The sequence below is a fragment of the Mus pahari genome, chromosome 19, assembly GCF_900095145.1.
Source record: "Mus pahari chromosome 19, PAHARI_EIJ_v1.1, whole genome shotgun sequence".
Classification (NCBI taxonomy): Eukaryota; Metazoa; Chordata; class Mammalia; order Rodentia; family Muridae; genus Mus; species Mus pahari.
Genome location: NC_034608.1, coordinates 82,871,393 through 82,895,754, shown reverse-complemented (window position 1 = coordinate 82,895,754; position 24,362 = coordinate 82,871,393). Strand labels below are relative to the sequence as shown.

The 24,362-nt window shown below is 42.8% G+C and overlaps 1 protein-coding gene across 3 annotated transcripts in view; it reads left to right on the top strand.

Annotated features, from left to right (window-relative positions):
- Psd3 (pleckstrin and Sec7 domain containing 3) overlaps nucleotides 1-24,362 on the top strand; it is a 522,390-nt gene that overhangs the window by 74,129 nt on the left and 423,899 nt on the right. For all 3 annotated transcript variants that reach the window (XM_029532004.1, XM_029532006.1, XM_029532005.1), the window contains one exon: nucleotides 20,319-21,202. In XM_029532004.1, coding sequence (XP_029387864.1) covers nucleotides 20,420-21,202 — 783 coding nt within the window. In that variant the 5' untranslated portion in view covers nucleotides 20,319-20,419. The remainder of the gene's footprint in view (nucleotides 1-20,318; nucleotides 21,203-24,362) is intronic.

Genomic DNA, 24,362 nt, shown 5'->3' with positions numbered 1-24,362 from the left:
ACGACTGCTCTATACCCTTGCTCTGTCCTCATGAGTTGAGAGCAGGCAAATGTCATTGTTATTGTTTTATGCATGTTTGCAAACCCCGAGGACATCATCAAGAGACAGCATGTGTTGCTACCCCATGTATCTCAAACACAGCTAGGAATTATCCCAACCTGCACAGAGTTAGAACTGTGCAATTGTGTGGATGAGTTCTAAACATAGAAGGCAAGAATAATCTGGGGGAAGTGCTGAGTCAGGAGAGTGATTGAAGAGGTAGAGAGCTAGGTTGCTACTTGCCTAGTTTCTGAGCTGTGGTGTCCCACAGGCTGGTGCACGATCCCTTGTCTGAAAACATGGAGACAGATATTTCAAAACACTGAGTGTTTTAGTCTTGAGGAAAGTAACCCACTTCAAATGTGTTCTCTACACGGTGACACTGTGATATCATTAGGTTCAAAACCACAATGGAGAACCAGAAGCTCAGAACCAAGCACATCAACTTGACCATGGTTTTACCTATGAACATCACACTAAATGAGAAAGAGACTAAAAAGTTGGCTCTTATCAGTGCATATCAAGTTATTGCCTCCAAATAGACTCTGAAAAGGCTTTGGTACAAATACATAGATAGATGATAGATAAAAAGATAGATAAACTAATTGATTGATAGAAAATAGATAGATGATAATGTATATATGTATATATATAAAGCATGTATGTGTGTGTTGAGAAGGAGGGGGAGGGAGGGTGAGAAAAGAGAAAAGAAGAGAGGGAGGGAGGGAGGGAGGGAGAGAGAGAGAGAGAGGGAGAGAGAGAGAGAGAGAGAGGGGACTTGTAGCTTGCAGTTCAGTTGTTCTGTTTAAGACACCCCCTCTTTTACTTGATCAGAAGAAAATCCCATCCTTATTTATTGATGGCAACTCCTCTACAGTGGGTCCTTCACCCTGTGCCAGCTTTTGGCTTTTCACAACAGATATTGAACAAAAGACATCAGTACCAAACAGGAGGCCACCACACAGCAGTAGACCTCATAAGATGTGACCTTGACATTGAAATAGACATACCCCTGTTAGGAATACTCCCAACGAGTTTTGTAATTACTGCTGGGTTTTGGTGACCCCTTGAGAATAGATGAATATCTGAGTGATTATTTTAAGTAATTTTTTCTTATAATATGCATTTGCCTAAATTATATGTATTACCTGTCTAACACCCTAGGAAATCTGCTATAAACAATTCCGTTGTTCCATAAAGAACAGAAATGGGTGGGTTACCTCAATCTTCTATCCCTCTGCTTTCTCTTTTCTTCCTCCTCTTCACCCCACTGAACCCTCTCACCCACTTCCAAGTTAAGTAATATTAAAAAATGAAGAATAAGAAGACAGTTCATTTGTTAACATACATTGCAAATATTGTCAAAGTGAAATAATGTCACCATTTTGGCTCTGAACCCAGACATTTACTTTGAACTAGCAGAGCTATTTCCTTGGTTTCTATTTCCATACAATGAAGGAAAGAGAGAACTAGTATTCAGTTAAAAGACTAAGGGTTGTGTCATACCAGTGCATCCAACAGAAATATGTAAGCCACATTTATCATTTCAATGTTAAAATTAAAAAGAAGGTGATATTATTTTGAGGATGTATTTTATCTGATCCAATATATACAAAACATTAACATTGCTAACTAATATACAAATAATAAAGAAAAATAATAATATATTTTACATTCATCTATATTTTTATACAAAGTCTTCAGAACAATGTATGTAGGTACATCTCAAGGTTTGTGACACACGTAGGTATTGGCTGTTGTGTTGGATAGCACAGAAAATGTAGACCCTTAGAAAGCAGAGTGGGACCCAACTCCTCAGGGATTTACAGAGTGGTCCTTACTTCTATGTCTTTTTTTTTGACTCTGCTATTTATTGTGTTTCTTATAAAAATAATAAAGACCATCATCTGGTGAGGATAAGTTTCTTTTTGCCGCATCCAGTCATAGAAGTGTACTGATTCCATGTTGAGAATGACATTTTCCCCTAGCTACTAGATATTACAACTTGAATCTAAAATTGAGGAAATAAGACAATCAGAAAAATATACCCCATTTTCCTGTAAAGAAATTTTCAGAATCTCAGATATTTTGTTGATGTTAAACCTGAAATTATGATGTAGAGACTTAAACTCGTGTAAGAAAAGTGCAGTGCATAAATACAGGTGATAGTGAGTAATATTAAAATGGCTCTAAAATGCAGTTCAAGCTGGTTTAGGAATCTAGATTTCTTTTCCATTGGAACCGAGACTTAATAGTTTGTTTTTTTGTTTTCTGTTGTTTTGTTTTTTATAGTAATGTTTATTTAAGAAACCAACTTCATGTAGACTTTTCACTAATAAACAATGAGAACAATATCAGGATGTTCATACTAATCATAACATTGCAGATGTACACTGACACCATTGATTTGTTTACTATTGAACAGTGGTCATATGCTAACACTCTATTTTACTCCAAGTTTAAAAAACTGAGACAAACAAGCATAGAGGTATGCCCAAGATCACATAGTTAGGAGACATGGATCAGAATTCATGTCAATGTTTAATCATAAAGTCATTGTCACTTGACAAATATATAGGTGTGTACATCAAATACATATATATTTGTATATATGTATATGTGGGTATGCATGTATATACATGTATATACACATACATACATATGTATATCTGTATATACACATATTTGATACACACACACATATATATATATATATATATATATATATATATATAATAGGTATATAATCTACATAGGCAGATAGATGTAGATATAGAACATCCATGGAACATGTCATCTTTTTCTGAGTCCAATTTATTTTGCACAGCAAAATGACATCCAGAGCCAGCCATATTCCTGGAGATATCATTGTTTTTTAAATTATTTTATTAGATATTTCTTCATTTATATTTCAAATGCTATCCCAAATGACCCCTATACCCTCCCCCGACCCTGATCCCCTGTCCACTCACTCCCACTTCTTGGCCCTGGTGTTCCCCAATATGGGGCATATAAAGTTTGCAAGACCAAGGGGCATCTCTTCCCAACAATGGCTGACTAGGCCATCCTCTGCTATATATGCAGCTAGAGACACGAGCTCTGGGGGTACTGATTAGTGGAGATATCATTATTACATTGTCCTTTACAGATAAATACAGTTCAATTGTGTATATTTTAGTTCTTGCACAACCTGTCCAAGTGTCAGTTTGATAAACCTATTACTGCAAAATAAAAACTTACATTGTTAATCATTGAACTTCAGAGTCTATTTCTCATTGAACTGTGTCTAGATGCAGAACCCTTGTTCATCTGGAGTTAATAGATTGTGAACATCATTGTTTGGCTTTGCTGGCTAAATCCTATCTTTCATCCTATTTTTATACAACATGGCCCATCTTGCTGATCATTCTCTCTCTCTCTCTCTCTCTCTCTCTCTCTCTCTCTCTCTCTCTCTCTCTCTCTCCTTCTCCCCCATCCCTATTCTTGAATAGGATAGAATGAAGCTGGGTTCTCAATGATAAGGGAAATAGAACTGAGCTCAGTCAAAGTCTTGAGAATGAGGACAAGATTGCAGAAGATGTCCTCAAGAATGGCAGGAGATAGAAGGTATCTACATGGGACTCACTCTGTACGAATAACTTTATTATAGTATATACGGCAATGCTTAATGATGACCCCTTGAAGCTCTTGAATACTTGTTTAGTTCTTGACCTTATCCTTTCTCCTTTATTTCCAAAGAAACCAGAACCAAGAGATAGGAATTCAGGCATGCTGCCTATTGCAGAAGCTATAAAGTTGGCATCAATACTTCCATTCATCTGCCTCTGTCCTGGGTCAAGAGGGCACAGCAACAGTATGGTTGTGAGTCAAAAGTGTGTAAACTTGAGGGCAGGAGGCCAAAACAAAGTCCAAGTAAACAAACTAGAAGGTCACTGCTAATGAGCAGAGAACTGGCTTCTCACTAAGGTTCTCCTGGTCTGTGAGGAACTTAATAAAATTAGACAGTGCACCAGTGACTGGCATGAGGGCAAAGCTGCACAATGATGGTATGATTAGCCCAGCTCACACAGATTACTTGTGTACACTGTTATAGATTTATGCAAACTAAGGAACAGCGTTAACTCCTTCCTCATCTCAGAACCCAAACCTTTAATTTCCCTCTGGGAGAAGTCAGCATGGCCACGATTCATCTATTTCTCCTTATTGGATCATCATGCAGAGATTAAATGAGGTGTCTAATGAGAATTTGGAGATCAACATTCTGTGGAACTAGAAGAAGTATGTACATGCTTAGTTTGAACTACATTCCAGAAAATGTATGTCATTCTGAGTTTGTTTAATTTGAAATTGTGGAAGTTGCACATGTATCTAAATTATGCTAAGGGCCCAGGCCAAGCTATTTTTCATAGTTTCTCAGATCTATAAGCATCAATCTGTTCCATCTAGTCCCTCACGTCTGTTCTATGGCAGTGAAAATAATACTTTCTTTAATATCAAACATGTAGCCATTAAACTGGCTATATGAACTGGTCCTAAAACAATTAATGGTGTTTACCTGGCAAGAGAAGCATTTGACAGCATTATCAGAAGGTATTAGAAACCAAACATTTTAGTTTTCAATAGGCAGGGTTCCCATTGCTCTTTCCTTAGGTGGGTGTACATCAGTAGGCATTATGTGTCTTCACAAGGACATATCTTTGAGAATAAGAATTGGTCCAAAGCTGGTGTTCACCCAATGAGTTCAGCTAGTCTAAGTAGATTGTCTCACCTCTTCTCCAACTGACAGCAGTGAGAGAATTCACTACAATAGAAGCCAAACTAAGGTGTAATAGGATGTCAAACATTAGCATATGTAAATCATCCTGTAACATGTTGAATACTCATTCTATAGTTTATCTGAAAGCTGATTCCTTGTGCAGTGAATGGCCCTGATTGTCTTTGAAAGTATCACCATCATCATCCCAATATATTCTGAGCCCTTGTCATCCCACATTTAGGTTATTTGTCATTTTTTTTCTTATTCTATTGAAACTGCTCTCCACTATCAAACTGATCACCTTTAAGCATTCTTAGGGTACTGCCACAACTCAGTTACATAACACAGAGACACCTACACTTTCCTGCCATATCAAACACAAGCTTCCCAACCTTCTCTCTCTCTTTCTCTCTCTCTCCCTCCCTCCCTCTCCCCTCCCTCCCTCCCTCCCTCCCACCCTCCCTTCCTTCCTTCCTTTCCTCCTTCCTTCCTTTTTATTGAATTATAATATATAATACAGAAAGATGTAAGCTTCTTGAATGTGAAGATAATGAATGTTCACTAATGAAGCAACCAGGTAACTCTCACATCTAGAGAAATTCTAATTCCCTTCTAGGTACCACCTACCATCCTTGTGGAAACTTACTTCTAAGAGAAGAAATTAACTAAGTCAGTCTTAACACATATTGAGATTCTCCTACAGGCAAAACTTAGGAGAAAGCTCTGACTCGGAGGACATAAGGCTGCCTCAGACCCTCCAAACCTTATAGTCTGTGACAGCAAAACTCATTCAATTCCGTGCAGAGGATGTATCCAAGCACCCCTAGCTATCATTAACATAATCACGATTTACCCAAGAGCCACCAGCTGAAAATATTAGAATAGCAACTGATGAGAGGGGCAAGGGGAAACTGGCACTGGGGACCGGATGGTGTGGAACCACGTGCAGCTTCGTCTCCCTCCTAGTTTCCCAAGTGCAGCTCCTTAGCCACCTCCCAGCTTCCTACTCGATGATATTTAACAAAGAACTCAAAAAAGGTGCCTTCAGCTGTGACACTCTACCTATGCAGTTCCAAGCTTCCACCCAGGACGTGCTCTGCCCTCCAAGTAAAATGTCCACAGTAACATCAGGGCAACTGGTGCCATCTGTCCTAGGTCGTAAGTACTCTTCCTCCTCACCGCGGACAGACGAGAAACTAGGTTTTTAAAGTGTAGGTTTCTTCTTTAACAAAGATTAACTGTATGTGAGTACTTGGCACTTTATTATAAAGTTGGAATTTTACTAAGCTCTTATATTGTAAAGGCAGTTCAAAAATAGTAAATTACTGTTTAAAAGTCAGGGCAGATTACTCATAGTTCCAACCCCACCAGAGAAATACAGTACTTTAAGTTCCATACACTAAGCGTCAGTGGTCCACACAATGGATCCACCCTTTGTAATGTTGCTGTAGTCATCACACTAGGAAAGCATTTTGTGGACTTTCAGTTTATCTAATCTGTGTCAGTGATGCTTCTACAACAGAAGCACGACATCCCTCCTTGCCTTCTTGTAACATGACATAAGAGCAACAGGCTCTACCTCTGCTCAGTCAAGGGAGCCAACATAGCTGAGCTAAAGTAAATGATGCTAGCATAGCACAGCCTGGATTGTTACCTCTCCATCTCTTTTAATATTTATGTAAATGAAAAAAAAAAACCACCTCACTGCAGACATAGCTCAGGGGCAAGGTACTTGTTTACATAGTATAAGCTGGGCTCTGGATTCCATCTCCAGCAAAGGTGGTGAGGACGAAGGGGTCACGTCAGAAATCTCTGGGATTAAAGCATAAATGATAATACTTGTCCTGCATATTCTACAGGACGTTTCATTAACTAAGTGACCTGCTTTGAGCACATACTGTATACATGAAGTGTTTGATGCTAGAGACTATGGAAAGCAATAGAGCTCGCGTCCCCCGTTACTGAAGGGACATCTCACATAGCACACAGAGACAGGTGAATACTCTGGTACAGGTGGGCTGACCCATTCAAGAGGACTAAACTCAGGCTTCTGGGAGGCAGGCGTCTCTGGTTCCCCTGATGATGTTAGGCAGTGGAACTCTCTAAGCTCAGGACCTCCTTGTCCATTACAGCTCCCTCTCTAGTTCCACTCATTCTCTCTTCAACTCCTCTTTACCAACGCCTTGTTATCAGCTTCTTTCCAAAACGGGGGTCAGATGTCCATCAACTTAGAGTCCCAGTCCTTAGCCTGGAACTTCATCTACATGCCGTGGCTTGAACACACACACACACACACATTAAATAAATGAAGTGTCTATCTATCGTAAAAATATACTTTCAATTTCCTGACATCTCAATTTCTTTACCTACTTATCTCAAATAATTTTTATTTCTATATCATTAGTTATTCAGCTCAGGACTTGCACCCAGACCACACAGCACCTCTTACATCTCAGCAGACAACATCATAGCTTTGGTCCATCCCATGTCTTTCTAGTTTATGAGTTCAACTATCTCTGCCACGAAAGTCTCTCAGCCTAATCCTGGTCACCACTTCTGAGATCTTCTGAATATCTCACTGTGCATCAGTGTTTTCATGAGAGCACCATTTCTTGCTTTGCATTTCTTTCTATATCCTACCATTCTGATTATTTTTATAAATATAATGATTCCTTTTATCTACCTTACCTCCATGAGTGAATTCAGCCACCTTTTTCTCTCTATACCTGAGCATGCCTTCAGAAAGTCGTGATGCTTTCCTCATCTTGACGTCTTGATGTCAGGCTTCTGATGAGTTCTAAACAGGGTATCAGTATTGACAATTTCCTAGTTTTCCTGTAGGTCCAGTGTCAGCCTCTCTTCCAGATCAGTCTTGTTTGACATACACTTTCACTCTACGATCTGTCTCTCCACATCTTCCCAAGCTAGCACACACTAACTCAGACCTTCTCCAAAGGTTTATCTGTACAGGCTTACCTATCTTGCTCGTCATCCAACTTGAAACTGTCTTCCCCGACAAAAAATCTCCTTCTCTTCACCCTGCACTCTAAGTTGTCAAATTCAGTGGTCAGTTGGTTCACGACTGTGGCCGGCTGAGCAACAGCCCCACACAGACATTCACATCATACTCTCTGGACCAGGAAGCATGTTACCTTCTGTGGCCACCTTACACACAGGTTATTTCAGGCACTTCACACGTGCTGGTTCCTCTGCTTCAAGATCCTGGCGGTGCTATGTGTCAACATCCTTAGAGAAGAAGCGTCTGCTGCCTTTTATTCTCTGCCACTTTTATTCCTGGTCATTTCTTGTGGCATTTCAAAACTTCTGTATCGGAGCCAGTTTATTTCTTTAAGCATGTGATTATTTCCCACACTTACCCAACTGATGTTTCTATAAGACCTGAGGGTATAACCCTTACTTACCATAGGAATTTTAGTGAGAATGGTCCCCCACAGGCTCATATATGTAAGTGCTTTGTCCCTAGTTGATGGAACTATTTGGAAGGATGAGTGGGCGTGGCCATGTTGGAGGAGGTGCGTCACTGGAGGTGGGCTTTGAGGTCTTAGAAGCCCATGCCATTTCTAGTTAGCCCTCTTTCTCTCTCTGCCTCCTGTATGCTGTGAGTTCTCAGCTACAACTTTAGTGCTACGTCTACCTGCCTGCTGCCATATTCCCCGCCATGGTCATCAACCAACTCTCTGATCTAAAAACCCAAAATAAATGCTTTCTTCTATAAGTTGCCTCGGTCATGGTGTCTTGTCCAGCAATTGAAAAGTGAGATTGCAACTACCAACATTGCTTCATCTGTTAACACAGTTCAGGGTACTCAGCAAGTCTTTCCCGAGAGTTTGTAACTGAAGCAGGTAAGATGCGTGAGGCAGGTGAGCGGTCCTTGCGAAGTGTTACTAGAAGCACACAGATAAACACTGAGAGGAGAACACAGGAAGTACCTATTCCTATTTTCAGACTTTATCGAAAATGTAAAATATTTTGAGCAAAAAAAAAATCTCAAAATGATTTGGATCTTTTTTTGTAAGCAACTATCCCTAGCAACTGTGGGTGAGATGGATTAAATTAGAAAGAAATTATAGGCAAAGGTTACAGAGGTATAAAATAATTTACTGGACAAGCATACCTTTTCAGAAGGAAAGGGCACTATAGATACATGATTGCTCTGTATACAATAATTATTTATTTATTAAGACTTGATGAATTGATAAGTCAGTTAAGTTTTATGCTTGCCATGTTCAAATTATCATGTTTGAGTGAATGTCCCAGGTTATTTCAGAATATATTTGCACTAACAAGCTGCAAAACATTTGTAGTTTGTGGTTGGGGTGGGGGGTTCTAATCAGGCTAAAAGAATCTTTCTACACTAATTGGAAAAAGATTCCTGCATACATGTGGCTATCTTTAGACACACATCCTCCCACTCTTTCCAAATCAGATTACTTTAAACTGGGAGAGCAAGCCCTCTTACTCAGGCCATGTGTGTGCCAGCCCTGGGGTTTGGGGGCCCCAGGCCCTTCCAACTATCTGGGCTGACACAGCGCCTGGAAAGAGTGATTAAAGTCACTATGGCTTTTGAATTTTTCAAAAATAGCCATTATTTTTAAAAGATGCACTTCAAAGCAAACAAAAGCTAATTCCTCCCAAGGTAACTGGGGAGAAAAGGCCAGGGACAGCTCTGATTAGAACACCAGGAGAGATGAGCAATGGGGAGGAGGGGGGAGGGGGTTAAAAGGGCTTGAACTGAGTTCAAGCCAAGAGGCCTGTCTCTCCTAGACTTTTTTTAAATAGGTGCTTTGTTCAGAAGCTGTTTTATAATCCAGAAATCTTCAGCCAAGTGAACACTGGATAGGGTTGTAACGCCTGCACAGATCCTGTGAGGAAAGCAGTGTCTATAGCCTGGAGACTCCTCCATTCCACCTCAGCTACCCATTTCCTGGGCTCTGCAGGGTTCCACCTCCTCAACTTGCACCCCCTGAATCATCTCTGGCACAGTAGAACCCAGAGAAATACAGAGAATATGGAGGAGAGGGCAAACCAAGCTACTGTAAAAGGTGACTGAAAAATCTAGTTTCCTGTTAACTATTTGGACACATGGCGTTATATTAATACCTGCATAGCCTGGCATCTGGCATGAAGAAAGGAAGTAAAATAAGAAAATTCACAGATAAATGCCAGTGGACATTCCCAATGTGTTATTATGTCACTATAAAAACACATTAGGGATGTCCCCTTGGCCTGTGGGATGAGACTGTAGCCTAGGAGGCACTGGGTAGCCGAGTAGCCTGGGGAGGAGGCCCCTAGCAGGACACTGGGACACTCGGTGCTCTCTTTACGAACTCTCCACTTTTAGCCTGGTAAGACTCAGTTGATCTTTTAGACATCTCAGAGTAACATAGGGCTTTTTGGTTCAAGAAGGAGGGTGGGTATCCCTGTGACTAGCAAGGACAGGCATGCTGGAGTGGGACAGAGGGTCTGCCTCTGACTTGAGCTGCGTTATTGATGTCAAGTTCATCCATGGAGGGGAAGGGGCAGTTTCTCCTGAGAAGAAAAGTCTTAGTGGGGATGGGTTTGTGAATCACAGGAGGGATGAAGAAATGCTGAGAGAGTCACAGTGATATTTATGAGAAGGGGCAGGTTGTGAGCTGAACAATGGCACCTCAGGGCTGCAGCTTTCCCCACTGTGCAGTGAGGAGATGAAAACCCTGGCACAGTGGAAATGGCAGAGTGAAGGTCAGGAAAAGTGCCTATGGCCACAGATCCCAAAGATTGCTTTCCCTTCTTGAAACTTCATGAAGTGTAGTTGCGTATTAAAGGTTTTGAGAGTTGGGCATGGTGGTACATGGCTGTAATCTAGGAGGCTGAAGGAGAAGGATCCATGAGTTCAGGGCCAACTCAAGCTCTAAAGGAAGACTGTCTAAACCAAGCCCAGAGAAGTCCTGACATAAAGAATCAGGCTTGATGCTGTAAATCAACACCTTCAGAGTCTCTCTTTAAAGGTATGCTTATTAAATAGATTACAGATATGCACATATTTGCATAGAATAATATATACTCAACCAAGTAGTTAAAGTATTGTTTCAGGGTATAAACTGCAGGCTCCCTTACAACCCCCACCCCAGGATTGAGCTCTTCTCACTGCCTGACTAAAGTTTCAGGCTTTGTAATTCTACACCAAAGCATCTGGGACCCCACTCTCCTCAGCCCCTGCCTCCCTGTGGGTTTGCAAGCCCCAGCCTGCCCTGAAAATCACAGGCCACAAGTTCTCTTTGTATGGATGTCTTGCCTCAGCAGGGCATAAATCATCATGGTCTCTCCTCCCCCCTAACCACCTAATTACTATTTATTCTTTAAGCTTTCAGTTAGTCAGAATCTCTTCAGAGAATGCATTTGTGTGTGGTGTCTTGTAACTTTAAGCGAAGTCAATTATTAAGAAAAATAACGCACCTAGACATAGTGATAATATCTATTTTATAAATTGTCTTCTTGGATATTAATACCTGCTGTGGTTCCACAAAACAGATAATGTCATAGTCACAATTTATAGATGAGAAGGTATGGGTCAGAAATTCTAGGTGCCTTATTTAAGATTTCCCAGTCATGAAACAGAAAAAAGCATCCAGTTGGTGTATAACTCATCAGAAGCAAAAGACTTCGAACATCCCAGGAACTGCTTTTAAACCAAGTAAGCCTGCGGCTTCCCCCTGCATCTCTCCCCAACACTATCCTTGCTGGCCCGAGGATGGGCCTCCGTGGCCAGAGACCAGGACGTGCACCACTGAGCAGTGCATTGACCCCTCAGCTGTTGTTCCTCACAGTTTTATGCTTTTTAGATTTTATTTGTTTGTTTGTTTGTTTTTTAAGATTTCTATTTCTACCTTAAATGTAAAACAAACAAAAAGCAACTGCAGCCCTGTAAGGGCAAACGTTTCTTTTACGCGCAAACCTTTGTGATAAAAGGAGCTTGAAGGGATAAAACTAAACCCTCCCTCCCTTCCTTCCTTTCTTCCTTTCCTTTTTTTCCAGTGATTTCCAGTAAAATCACTGGCTGTATTTTAAATGTTGAAGGGGGTGGGGAGCTAAGGAAAGCCTGCCAGGCCTGCCCAGCTCTTACTGTAAAGCCTAAGACCTATAGACCACTACTGCTGAGTTTAGCTGCCCACTTCCTGACTTGTTGAGTGAACCTAGGATATTGGATTGTTAAGGCTTATCCCTGGCATGTGCACCCCATTCTCCCACTACCGCCACCTCATCACAGGAGAAACTGAACCTGGACAGCCAACCATGTGTGTCAGACTCAAGGCCCAGAGGCCACATGGGATCCATGGGCTCTACAGGTATGCATGCAATGGGCGACATTTTAGGTTTCCTTAATATATTATTCACAGTTCTCAGGTAGCAACTTCGTAGATGATAACATATCATGATGTGCAAAGGTTAAATGCAACTGGATACAGAAGTAGCCTGGGAAAATCACTTGCACCGATGTAATAAAGGTATCAGGGCTTTCTCTTCAGTCTTTTCCCTTACTGTAACACATACTGTTGTGTTTCATAAAGCACAGTATGATGGCAGGAGGAGGCACCATAGTGGGCCCATGCTGAGGCATCCCTGGAGGTATCAGCCACAGGACAGGCCTAGTACAAAAGGAAGATTATTTGGGGCCTGGGAAGTAGGTCTGGAGAAGAGGCAGAGAAAGGAAGGTGACAGAGAAGGACAGAAAGAGAGAGAAAAAGAGGAAGAGAGAAAGGGGGGAAGAGGCCAGCCAGGGACATATGGGAAGAAAAAGAGAGAATAAATGGAGAGAGAGAAGGAAGATGGAGAGAGGAGAAAGAGAGAGAGAGAGAAAGAGAGGGGGAGAGAGAGAGAGAGCAGTCCTTATATGCTTGGCTCAGACCTGGCCACTGTGAAGTGACTTGCTAGGAGCCTAGAGGAAATGTTAACACATATTTGAAATACCATCAACTTATGGAGAGAAAAGGGTTACTCTGGTTAGTGGTGGTGGGGGGCCTCCATCCACAATTGATTGGCCCTTTTGCTTTGGACAGCAGAGTAGAAAAGAACCATTCACATGATGGCTAGCACATGAGCGGAGAAGGAAAAGGCAAGACCCCTCTATCCCTTCCTCTGAGAACCAGGAGACTTTCCACTAGGCCCCACCTCTTACAGTGCTCACACCTCCTATGGTCTGGACACTGAACCTTGGGGACTTCTGGGGACCAATCTGGATCTAAACAACACCACAGAGGAATTAGTATGTTAAAAGAGAATCCATATGGAACCTAAAGCAACACTTACTCTAAAGAAATGAAGTCGCAGGGGTAGAACTTTAATTGTCTAACATCTTAATAAGCTATGGAACCAAAGGCCCAGGAAGCCCTTCTGGCATTTTTATCATTTCATCCTATGGAAGAGTCTATTATTCTCTTGTTTCTAAGTCCATTTTGACCCTAGGGGAGAAAAAATAATCCTAAAGATACAAGTCTAATGTATATGTGTGTTAAATAGACCAAAGAGCCATTTCCTATCATTTAAACAGCTGAATTAACCTAGTAGAAATCACTTTGATGTCAAACAGTCCTACTTTCAAGTATTGCTGTCTGTCCTCTGTCACCTACTTTTTCTTAAGCCGCCATGGTCTTTTAAGATAAATAGACCTTTCTTCTGTTTCCAGGATCCCACTAGAAGGCTGAGTATGTGTGATAAGCACATATGCTCATAGCCTGTCTGTAGCCCATTAAAGTTGACAAAACTACTGGAGGTGCCAGGCAGTGGGAAATAGGAGCCTCATGCCCGTAGCTGTCTGCGTGTGCTGCTCAGCCTGACTCACCACACCATGCTGGAGCGTTCCACACAAACTTTGTTCTTTCCTCAGCAACAAAGATGCTCTGTGTTCCATTAAAAGCAGATGGCAACAGAGGGTGATGTAGACATCTGGCTTCAACCTTCCCTGTTTTCTCTGCTGCTAGGTCAAGTTAGCTTCATATTCTCTCTTTCCTTCTTCAGCATGAGGATGCCAGGTAAAATGTAGTCCCCCAGAAGTCATACTTTTGGTAATATCATGAGGACCTGAGGACCTGAAGTAATAGTTCTCATTTACTGTATAAGCATGAGGACCTGAGTTTCTGGTCCCCAGCTCTCATATTTATCTGAATACGGTTATGCTTGTTAATAATCCTAGTGCTGAGAGGCAGAGACAAGAAGGTAACTTTAATTTTTTTCAAATCCTATTTTTATTGATGGTTCTCAAATGCTTTAATCTCCTTTGTAGTCCACCACCCACCAGAGGTAGCAGGAAAGAAAGAATATGGGGAAAGTGGACCTGTTTAGAAAGGTTCCTTGGAGCAACTCTTTTTCTGTGTTGTCTGGAAATAGGCAGTTCAGGTCACAGGTTAGCAGGCAACTGCAGCTTGATCCACTTGCAAACAGTTCGTGCATACACCAGCAGTCCAGTTTGGTAGAGTCCAGTTAGCAAGAGCGGTGACATGACCTAGCAGAGACAGCCAGGCTTTGGCTCTAATCAGCAGGGGGGACCAACAACTGAGGAGAAGTTCTCAGCTGTGCCCCTCTCAGGAAAGCAAAGATCAGCAAAGATGTGAGACCCTCAGCTTGTACGACTAGCTGTATCAGCAAGCCAAGCTCTGTCTTCATCACTCCATTGAGCCCTCTTTATACCTTCCAAACATCCTATGTCCTCCATGTCCCTTGCCTCAGGACATGTATCCAATAAGCCCAAGTCCAAGGAGTCCTGACAAATTCAGCTCAACTATGCAATGTAAGGCAGACCAATACATGTGTGTTGATATCAAAGAATCTTTTATCACCTGTCCTTTCACACATTTGCTTTAGCAGAACATCCTCTCTCCTGTATCTGCTTCAGTGAAATGTTCCTTCACGAGTCTGCCTTAGTCTTTCATCTGTGTCCTCTTTAGGAAAGCACTCCTTCACACGTTTGCCCTATGTTCCAAAGAACCCTTAAAGTTTCCACTTCACGAGAGGGTCCCTCGGGTTTATTGGTTAGACAGCCTAGTCAATCAGCAATCCCTGGGTTCAATGAGGCATCTTCCTTTCATAAAGAAATAGGGTGCAGAGTGAAGAAAGAACCCCAGCTCTCCCTTCGATTCCATAAGCAAGAAAGCTCACAAACATAAAGCCCATGTCACTTACCTTTAAGCACCCCTTATTACTTATGGTACATGTTTGTATCTCTTACACTGGTTTCTACTCCTGCTGTTAAATGCATCACAGTTCAATTGTGTTTCCCTGCATTTTGTTATCTGTAATATATATAAGACTTTAACAGCATGCAGCTCTAATCTGAGTTTATAACTCAGCCAAATATTTTACTTATGAGAGACATTTGCAATGTTAAAAATCTTTTGAATGATTTTTAAGTATAGCCCTGAGTAAGAAAAAGGGAAATGTTGGCAGCTTTAGCTTTTTCTTTTTTTTTCCTGCTTCTCTTCCTGCTTTCCCTCTTCTTTGTATCCATCACAGCAGAGTTGGCATCAGAATGAACATGGCTGACAGAAAGTACTAGGAAAGAGAAGACTAACGAGAGGCGGTGGCTGGTGACACATAGATGTTAGGCTACCGCCAAGGTTCAGGAGGCTGTACCTTTGAGTTAGAGAAGAAGGAAGAAAGGAGGGACCAGAGGGATGGTCGAAGGGCAGAGACCTGAGAAACTGCCCGGCCTGGGATAGAATCACTGTGTAGAGAAACCATGGAAGAAACACATAAGAAAGCAGGGAAGGTTCCGGCCAACCTGACGAATGGTGGTCTTTCTCCTGAGGACGCTGATGCCCGCAGAGAATAAGCACGATCCAGTGTGAGTCTTCCTCAGGTGACTTAAAAGCAAATATAGAACTGATTGGATAGGCTTCAGTGAGCGATGCAGGATGGGACAGCAGCAAGGGAGACAAGCACAGTTCTGACAAGCACGCCTGTGAAACAGCAGAGATTTCGGAGCCCAGACGCGAGACAGTGCTGAGCGGGGGAGCCTGCAGTGCTGACTTTGTCACTTGTTAAGAATCTCAGCTAATTTTTTTTTTAAATCTATGGACCTTGGTTGCTGTAACCCTGTAGCCTAATGGGGAGTGAATTGAATAGCCAGTGAGAATTACTTGTCCTGGGGGGGAAACGCACATAATAAATTACACTTATAACCAAGTTGAACAGAAAGGTGCCCTTGTTTCTCCAAACTTCTCATAAGTTGTGCTTTTTAAAGCAGTTCCTATCTATCTAACAGAGTTCTGTGACAGCTGTTTCCAGGAAACTCACGACTATGCGAAATGAGTCATGGGGGACAACCTGGAGCTATTAGAAGGAAGGAGAAGGACAGAGAGTCTGGGTGACAGGGGACACAGCCACCTTGGTCCTTTATCGTCACTCTCAGCCCTACAGCGCAGCCTCTCTCTGTAGAAAAGGGCTGCCCACCTCTGCTTAGCTGTGGGACTTCTGTTGCTAAAACCCATTATCCCCTACATATAAAGAAGTCCAGAAGACATGGGTGTGAAGCCTGGACATCTGCACATGACAGAACAGAGCATTGAATCTCATTTTGGCCCAGTGTTCCTGTCTGTCTCAGCATTTTTTTTCCACTTAATTCAAATGCGATTGCCCTGTGTGATCAGATGCCAGGGTGGGCACACATTAACCTAAAATACAAAGATTCACTGAGAAGATGCCAATGTGTGCATGGGGTGGGGTGGGGGTGGGAAAGGAAATAGAAACAGGATGGAGATGAAAGACTTCCTAATTAAAATATTTTCCAAGAGTTGCCATCTGGTCCTTCCATAAATGATCATAGCAAGGGGGCACCAGACACAGTGTCATCTATGATGACATGTTGGACTTGACTTTTGAGAAGAGACAAAAAAAAAAAAAAAAAAGGAAAGTCACTCTAGTCAATATGGAAAGACTATGCATGAGGTTGAGGAGTCATGGAACATGATGTCCCCTGAGACTTAGGAAGGGCTGTGTGAAATTTTTGCTTTCCTAAAAGACTCTCTCCAAATCTTTTGTTTCTATCCATGGCAAATAAAGTAGCTCCTAGATGTGCTAACATGTAGCAAACCAGCACAGAAGGAGCAGCTGTTAGAGCCTAACAGACCTGTGCCTGCTTCATCTGCATCTGTTTAATTTCTGCATCGTCTGCATCTGCTTAATTTCTGCATCACTTTGGGAAAGTGGCTTTCCCTACTGCAGACTGCAGTGCCAGTAACCCTGTGATAAAAAATGGAATACATGCCACCTTCTGGGGGACATAGGAAGCAGGCCATTGAGAGGTGGTTGTGCCACGAGTGGGAGAAAGGAGAGAGAGAGAGAGAGAGAGAGAGAGAGAGAGAGAGAGAGAGAGAGAGAGAGCCCTTACCCTATCACGTGAGACTGAAGTGAAAAGTCATCTGTCAAAAATGTGGCAGCACCCTGATCTTGGACTTCTCCATCCTTAAAACTAACTTTTTGTTATTTATAAGTAACCGATCTATGACATTTATAATAGAAGATCAAAGAGACCAAGACAGTAGCTATTGTCACCATCATTATCAAGTTGCATCACTTTCACATCAAAGTCACTAGAAGGAACTGACAGTATCTAATAATGGGGAAAGAAGCTATAGTCCTGACGGAGTATGGGCGCTAGTAGACGGGGGTATGAGCGTGCACGCCCGTAGAGGGGGAGGAGGGTGTTATGAGCATGAGCAGAGTATCCTGGGGTATTCTGAAGTCTTCTTGGTAAGGTGTGAGTAGCAACGCTCAATGCTTCTTCCTGCGTTTCTGACGTCCTAAGTTGTATCTTTTATTCTGTTTCCACACCCTATACTCTTGCTGTCTGTTCCTTTACCTCTTCACAGTCTTTTACCCAGCACCAGCTCTGCATTATCTCTCTAATCACTTTCCAAATATACTTCTTTTATCCTTAAAGATGGGGAGTTTTCGAGATACTAGCTTCCCAGATACTACCACTCTTTGATCCTGCCAAGTTATAAAAGCCCAGCAAAGGAGACTCAAATTGGTCTCAGGAACTCCAGGGGGCTCCAACAGAGCTAAGAACACCAACAGGGGACACTACCCTCTGAGAAAATTGATTTGAACTGGGTGGCACAATATCACTCCTTAGAGTGGAAATGGAATGCAATGTTTCTAGGAATGCTTGGGAAACAAACCTAGAGGGTGTGAGGCTTCCAGGCCAGCAGAAGCAGGACCTGTGGGTAGAGGATCATTCCTATAGACACAGAAAGCACAGGCTGAACACAGTCTACATGAGGTCTTCAGTTAGAAAGGGATGTGAAGACCTGGCCCTGGATGGAGGGATCGGTTTCTGCCATCACTAACTACATGGCTTGAAGCAAATCACTCCGTATTCCTGTTCATTCTCTGTATCCCCAGTGACCATTCTGCCCACTTCAGAAAGTTACCACGAGTTGAAATGAGGGAACGGTATACTTTGATACTCACATCCTCCCTCTTCATAGATAAGATTCTAGAACCTTATTAATTTTCTAGAACTGTGGAAAAGAAACCATCACCATTAACAGAGACATAGTGCCATTTAAGCTCTATGGCATTTCTATCTACATTGTGTAAATCCTGAAATGGTGGCAGGAAAATAGGAAGCTGGTTTAGAATCCTTTCAAAGCAATGAAACCACAGCACCTCATGGAAACCACAAAGAATTATTTAGTTTACGAGTAAAAATAATATTATTTATTATAGATGATGCATGCCTGTAGCCCCAGCACTTGAGAGGTGGAACCAGGAATATTGAGAGTCTAAGGTCATCCTAGTACAAGGCCAGCTTAGACCATCTGAGATCTTGTCTTAAAAATGACCCTAGTGTATACATAGAGTTGTGTGTGTGTGTGTGTGAGTGTATGCACCTGTGTCTGTGTCTATGTATTACAACACATTACAACTCAAAGACTTTATACATACATATATATATTTACATATATGCATCATGCATATGTCATTTTTGTACTTACAAATTATTCTTACACAGATTGCCCCTGCTCTGATCCGTAAAAGAGTTCTGTCAAGTGGGAAGGATAGACATTTATTTTGCTGTTTTATAAATAAGCTCGGTGAGGTTCAAAGTGAATCACACTTAATAGATGTTTACTCCAAAACTCAAGCTTATGTCTCCTAACCCCAAATTCACTGCTGACTCTCACCAGTAATTCCTCTAGTTCTAGAGTCTTTCCTGTCAGACAGGAAGCATAAAAATATGTAAATGGCCACCTAATATAGGCAAAAAGAATACATATGTGCTCATTCATGTATGTAGGATATATATATATATATATATATATATATATATATATATCCACACATATTATATTTTAATTATTTTGCTGCATGAACAAATTCCTTCAAAGCTTCAAATATATAGGTACATTCTGAGAGTAGCAGCTAATAGTTACTGAGAATTGGTTGTGCACCTTGTTTAATCCCTACAATCAAAAGCAAACTTGTAAACTAGGTATGATTAGCTAGTCTTAGAGACAATTAGAAGTTTTCTCTAAGTGGAAGGAAGACTCGGAGAAACATTTGTTTGTCACCAAAGTTTATCTTTTCAATCAAAATGCTATTTATATACAATAATAACCATGATTTCTCTGCTTCTTACCCCCTACTTCTTACCCAGACCCAACACTCCTTTAGTAGCCGCCCCCTCCTCTCCGATATTTAATGAATTCTCGTGAAGGTTTCCTACACAAGCCTTCTAAGCCATCCTTCCCTTCAGATCCCAACCATCATCTCTTTCTCTGCATTTCCCATATTCCAGCTCATACAACTTAGAATAGACATATTTGTCACTGCTGCAATAAGTTCACAAATTAAATGGGTCACTGCTACCACTCTCTGGGTTCCCCCTAGAAGCCTCTTTAGGATCCAAATGCACGGGGCTCGCGGTGGGGAACACACAGACTCTAATGGCCTCTCAGAAGTTCCTCCTCTCAGTCATTTCAGCACTGTTTGAATTTGGGGGGCAATACATCAAACTGTAATACTGAATACTTTGGCCTGGACCACGAAACCTACCTGCATGGGTCCCCTGAAGTTACTGTAGTCTTTTAAAGCAGAGCTTCATGAAGGGTCCCAGTTGTTCAAAACTGTCTCACACATACAGGCAAAGGAGACCAAAAGACCATCTCAATGTTTGCTGAAAGTTTCATTTATACACCACATAGTGCCTTTCAGCTCAGACTCCAGATCACAGGAATAGTTCAAATAACTTAGGATTAATCAATAGAAGGAACAGTTACAGGTAAGGAAGTGATTCCATTTGGACATAGGTGTGGAAGGCTGTCTTGATTCACACACACACACACACACACACACACACACACACACACACACACGCCCATCTGTCACTTGTAGGCTGTTCTCCACCAATGTTTGCTTTTGTGACTCTGAGCAGAGTCCAGTTCTCCAGCAAACACGATTCTCTGGCCCTCAACCCATTAAAGAGTCCCCCTGGGTGCTGAAGGTGTGTTGTTTCCTTCCACAGACTGATGGTAAAACCGTGGGGCTGAGTCATGTCTGCCTGCAGCCGCTGCGACACTGAGATCTGAAACCCTGGCGAGGACGGGCTCTGCTCCCTTGGAGGAAATGGCCGAGCAGCCTCAGTCACAGCAGATGAAAACTTCCTTCCTTTTCATCCAGCTGCAGCCCCCACCAACCCGAGCTACCCAAACTCTCCCCGCCCCTTCTCCAGCCACCGCGGTCTCAACAGCAGCCCCAGGGGGCCTGGAGGAGGGACACATTTTCCCAAGTCCCAGAACAAGCTTCTTCTCTGCTCCCTGGAACTTCAGATGTACACAGGGCTCAGCTACTTCGCCTTCCAGCCTGCTGCCCGGGGAAGGCCCTGGAAAACTGAGACCAGCTGCTTTCAATTGCTACTCACTGAAGGAAAAGAAGGAAGAAACAGAGAAATCTCAGAATCTGCATGTAAAGAGGAGTGGGGTTTGTGGATCCCCACGTAGTAGTAGGCATTGCCTGGTTCCTGCTTCTAGGAAACTTGGCCTACCACAACAGCTGCCATGTGGGCTTGCTAGCCCAGCTCCTACACTGAGTGATGGAAACAGCAGTCCTTCCATAGGCTGGAAGCACTGGCCAGTCATTTCTGCCCACGAGGACCTGTGGGATATGGACCCAGAAGCCAGGAATGTCATCGAATTTTCAGTTCCACAAAGCACCCGGTCCTATGCAGCTGACAGGGGCAAAAGGGCACTCCAGAGGAGAGAGACTGTAAACCAAGAGGTACTCCCAACGAACTGTGCCGAAGACCTAGTTACCACAGCGCTGGCAGTAAGGGCACAGCTCTTCAGATATTGCCCGACCCTTCAGATCAGCCAGAGCTGCCGGGCCCCACCTGCTGCTGTGCCTCTCAAGGTAAGAACCTGGAATTCTCTAGACTTTGGCTAATGCACAGCAAAGGGGATGGAGACAGGGCGCAGAATGGAAATTCTGACTCTGTGCCACTCTTGTAGGTCACCTGTACCTCAGGAACTGAGGTGCCTCTCCGCTGCGGTATTCTTTTGGCGCTTTCCCACACCCTGCTACCTTCCCAGCATCCTGTGCTAAAGGAGACAATGGATATCAGTTTCTCAAGATTTCTGCCTAGGACCGTTGAGTAAGGCAGGGCATATTCCATAAGAGAGGACCAGAAGGAACCACAAGGAGGTTCACAGACAGGGGATGGTGGTGGGAAGAGGAGCCAGCCATTAGACTAGCTGTTTTCTCACATCTGTTAATTCTCATAGCCATTCTGAGAAATTGGGGTTGGTATTTCTAGTTTCAGATATAAGAATTAAAGTGTGGCTAAGCTGAAATCTTCTCCCTCCTTACAAAAAAAAAAAAAAAGCAACCCTTGTTTTTAAGGGTCTTGCTGAGGAAAACGGGGCGGGGGCTTCCGTGGGGAGTGGTGTTTTTCAGAACTGAAACACAGCCTTGGAGCACTGATGCCCTGAAACACATGACTTTTAGAGCCCACATTCATCTGTCCCTGGCACCCGGTGGATGAGCAGTCCTGGGTATGAGTCTGTGTCTCCATCAGGAAGTGAGAGGTGGCCCCATGTGGCATCCAGGTTTCCTTTGGGCTCTTGTGGCCTCTCCTCTTGGTCATACCCATGCTGCGATGTATAAGCTTCCTTCATCTCTGGACCACCCTCCCACTTATGCTATCTCTTGATGTCCACCCTCTTCAGTGAGTTCAGGTGCATCACTCGAAAGATGAGTGAACAGAATTTAAAAGTTTTTTTTTTTTCTTTCATTTTTCCTTTCCCAGCCGCACGGCTGTCTTGTTATACTGTACATTTGGAAAGTGTGGACTGGGTAAAACTGAGTCTCTATGTGAGGATTAATGGCATAAGCTAGAAAAAAGGTGCACTGTCTGTAGAGGGCTGACATGAAAGGGACTGTCAGGGAAATTCTCAGCAGCCTTTTGAGAGCTGGGAGGTGGCCAGCTCCAACTGGATCCTGTGCCTGTCTCCTGACTGCTTTTGCACAGGACCTGCCTTATCTTCACTCTTTCAGTCAGAGAGCCTACAAAGTCTCAATTAAGGATGAGTCCAAGTTCTCTCCGGGCAGAAGCAACTGGAGCATACTTCCTTAAGAAATAGCTTGCATTCCATTTCAGTTTTTATATCTCTCTTCCTGCAGGGAGTTAGGAGACAGGACATTTGTGCGTCTGAGCCCAATCTCTGGATACAGGGTCGCACAGCAGTTATCTATGGACTTTGATTCTGTTCACCTCTAGTCTTGGGAACATAGGCCCAAGCTTCGGATCTATGGCCAGTTCTCTGGGGAAAAGTGCTTTGGAAGTTGGCCCAAAAATGTGGGCCAGCAGTTGAAGCTTTATTTTAGCTTCCTTAGTGAATGGACCCCCACCCCCACCCAGATATCTGGCCTGCCTAAACTAAAGGTTACAGAATTCCTAGGGGAAATGGATGTCTCAAGTCTAAGACCTAACTGTAAGAAAACCATCAGAATAGAGCCTCAGTTTCCCCTATCTTGAAAGCAACAGTATCCCTCGTTTTGCAGTTGTTATACACAGACATTTCTGTTCTCAAGTGACACTTGGTACCAGTCTTCGGTTTTTTTTTTAAAATCTTGAGGCACTAGGCATTGAACCAAAGGCCTTTCCCATGCTGGACAAGCACTGACTTACAGCCCTAACAGTAGATCTGTCTTGAGGGAAGAAGAGGAGAGTCAAGACAAATGGGACATTAAGGAAGACGAGAGAAGGGATGGAGCCTGGAGTGTAGACAGGGAGTCTGGAGTGTAGACAGGGTGCTTCCAGAGTCCACTCAGGGAATGGAACTCTGAAAGCTTATCACAAGAATTGTGAAATCCATTCCTTCAGATCTACAAATCCCTTAAAGGCTTTACAAGCGCCATTAGTCAGGTGGTCCAGTCTCAGGCTATGTGTTTGGTGGTGGTGGTTGTTATTGTTGTATTGCTTATTTGTTTGTTTGTTTGTTTAAATCAGCAAAGATAGTTTTTCCTCTGTCTAACCCTGGTTATCCCTCATCACCCACAATATGAAATATTCTGAGAAGCGCCTAGTATTTTCATGTTTGAGAATTTACCTATATGAACATACAAAAACCAATGAAAGCAATTTCTTGTTCAATCAACTACAAAAGGTTAAGACCTGATGGCTCACAGTGGGAGCTTATAATTGATGTCGTAAAGAATACTGGCAATGATATCTCATGTAGTAGAGACTGATCATGGGCATGTTGAAGAATTGAGGTCCTTATGTCAACTTTCCCAGGGAAAACAAATTGCATGTCAAGAATAAGAAGTTTTCAGTAGTACAAATGACCAAATAGAGTCTCTTGAGGTTTGAGCCCCCAGGCTCTAGAGTGAATGTTGGTATGCATCCTGTGACTATAAGGAATGAGTGCAGTTAATCAAGTCACGTGGATCTTCAGTTGTAGGATGAGTGGGAGCTAGTAAAAATAAATTAGTTCTAGTCCTCTCACTCTGTGACCGAGACAGCCTCCATGTGCTCTTCTCCCTTCTATGAGAGCATTCCCAAATCCTGGATAAGGGGCAATGCTTGAAGATGTCAGCAGTTTGGTAGGGCTCACAGCAAGGATGTGGTAGCTTAGGACTGACTGTCAAGTCGTCTACCCAGAGTCCAGGTTTCCCTTAGCCTTGTTTCCTGACCTCTACAGCTGGGGATTTTCTGGTGGAAGGTAACCTGATGTATCTTGCAGCCTTTGGTTGACAACATACTAATTTCCATGGTAGGAGAGTAGGTGAAGGGCTGAGGACTATCAGATCTAACTGAGCATTGCATCACTCAGCACCACCAGCTGTCTGGGTTGGGAGAAGGTGGGGCTGTGGCTCATGGTGATGCCGACAGAGGTCCTTCACATGCCCGTGGCTATTCTGGCAGAGTAAATTAGGAAAAGTCCAGAGTCTGTGCCAGAGCCTGCCCTCACCTTGCCTTCTACTCCATGTTATACTGCCCCTTAGTGGAGGACAAGGAACTGTCCACATTACAACCAAGTTTGGGGCTAAAGACACCAAAAGATAACAG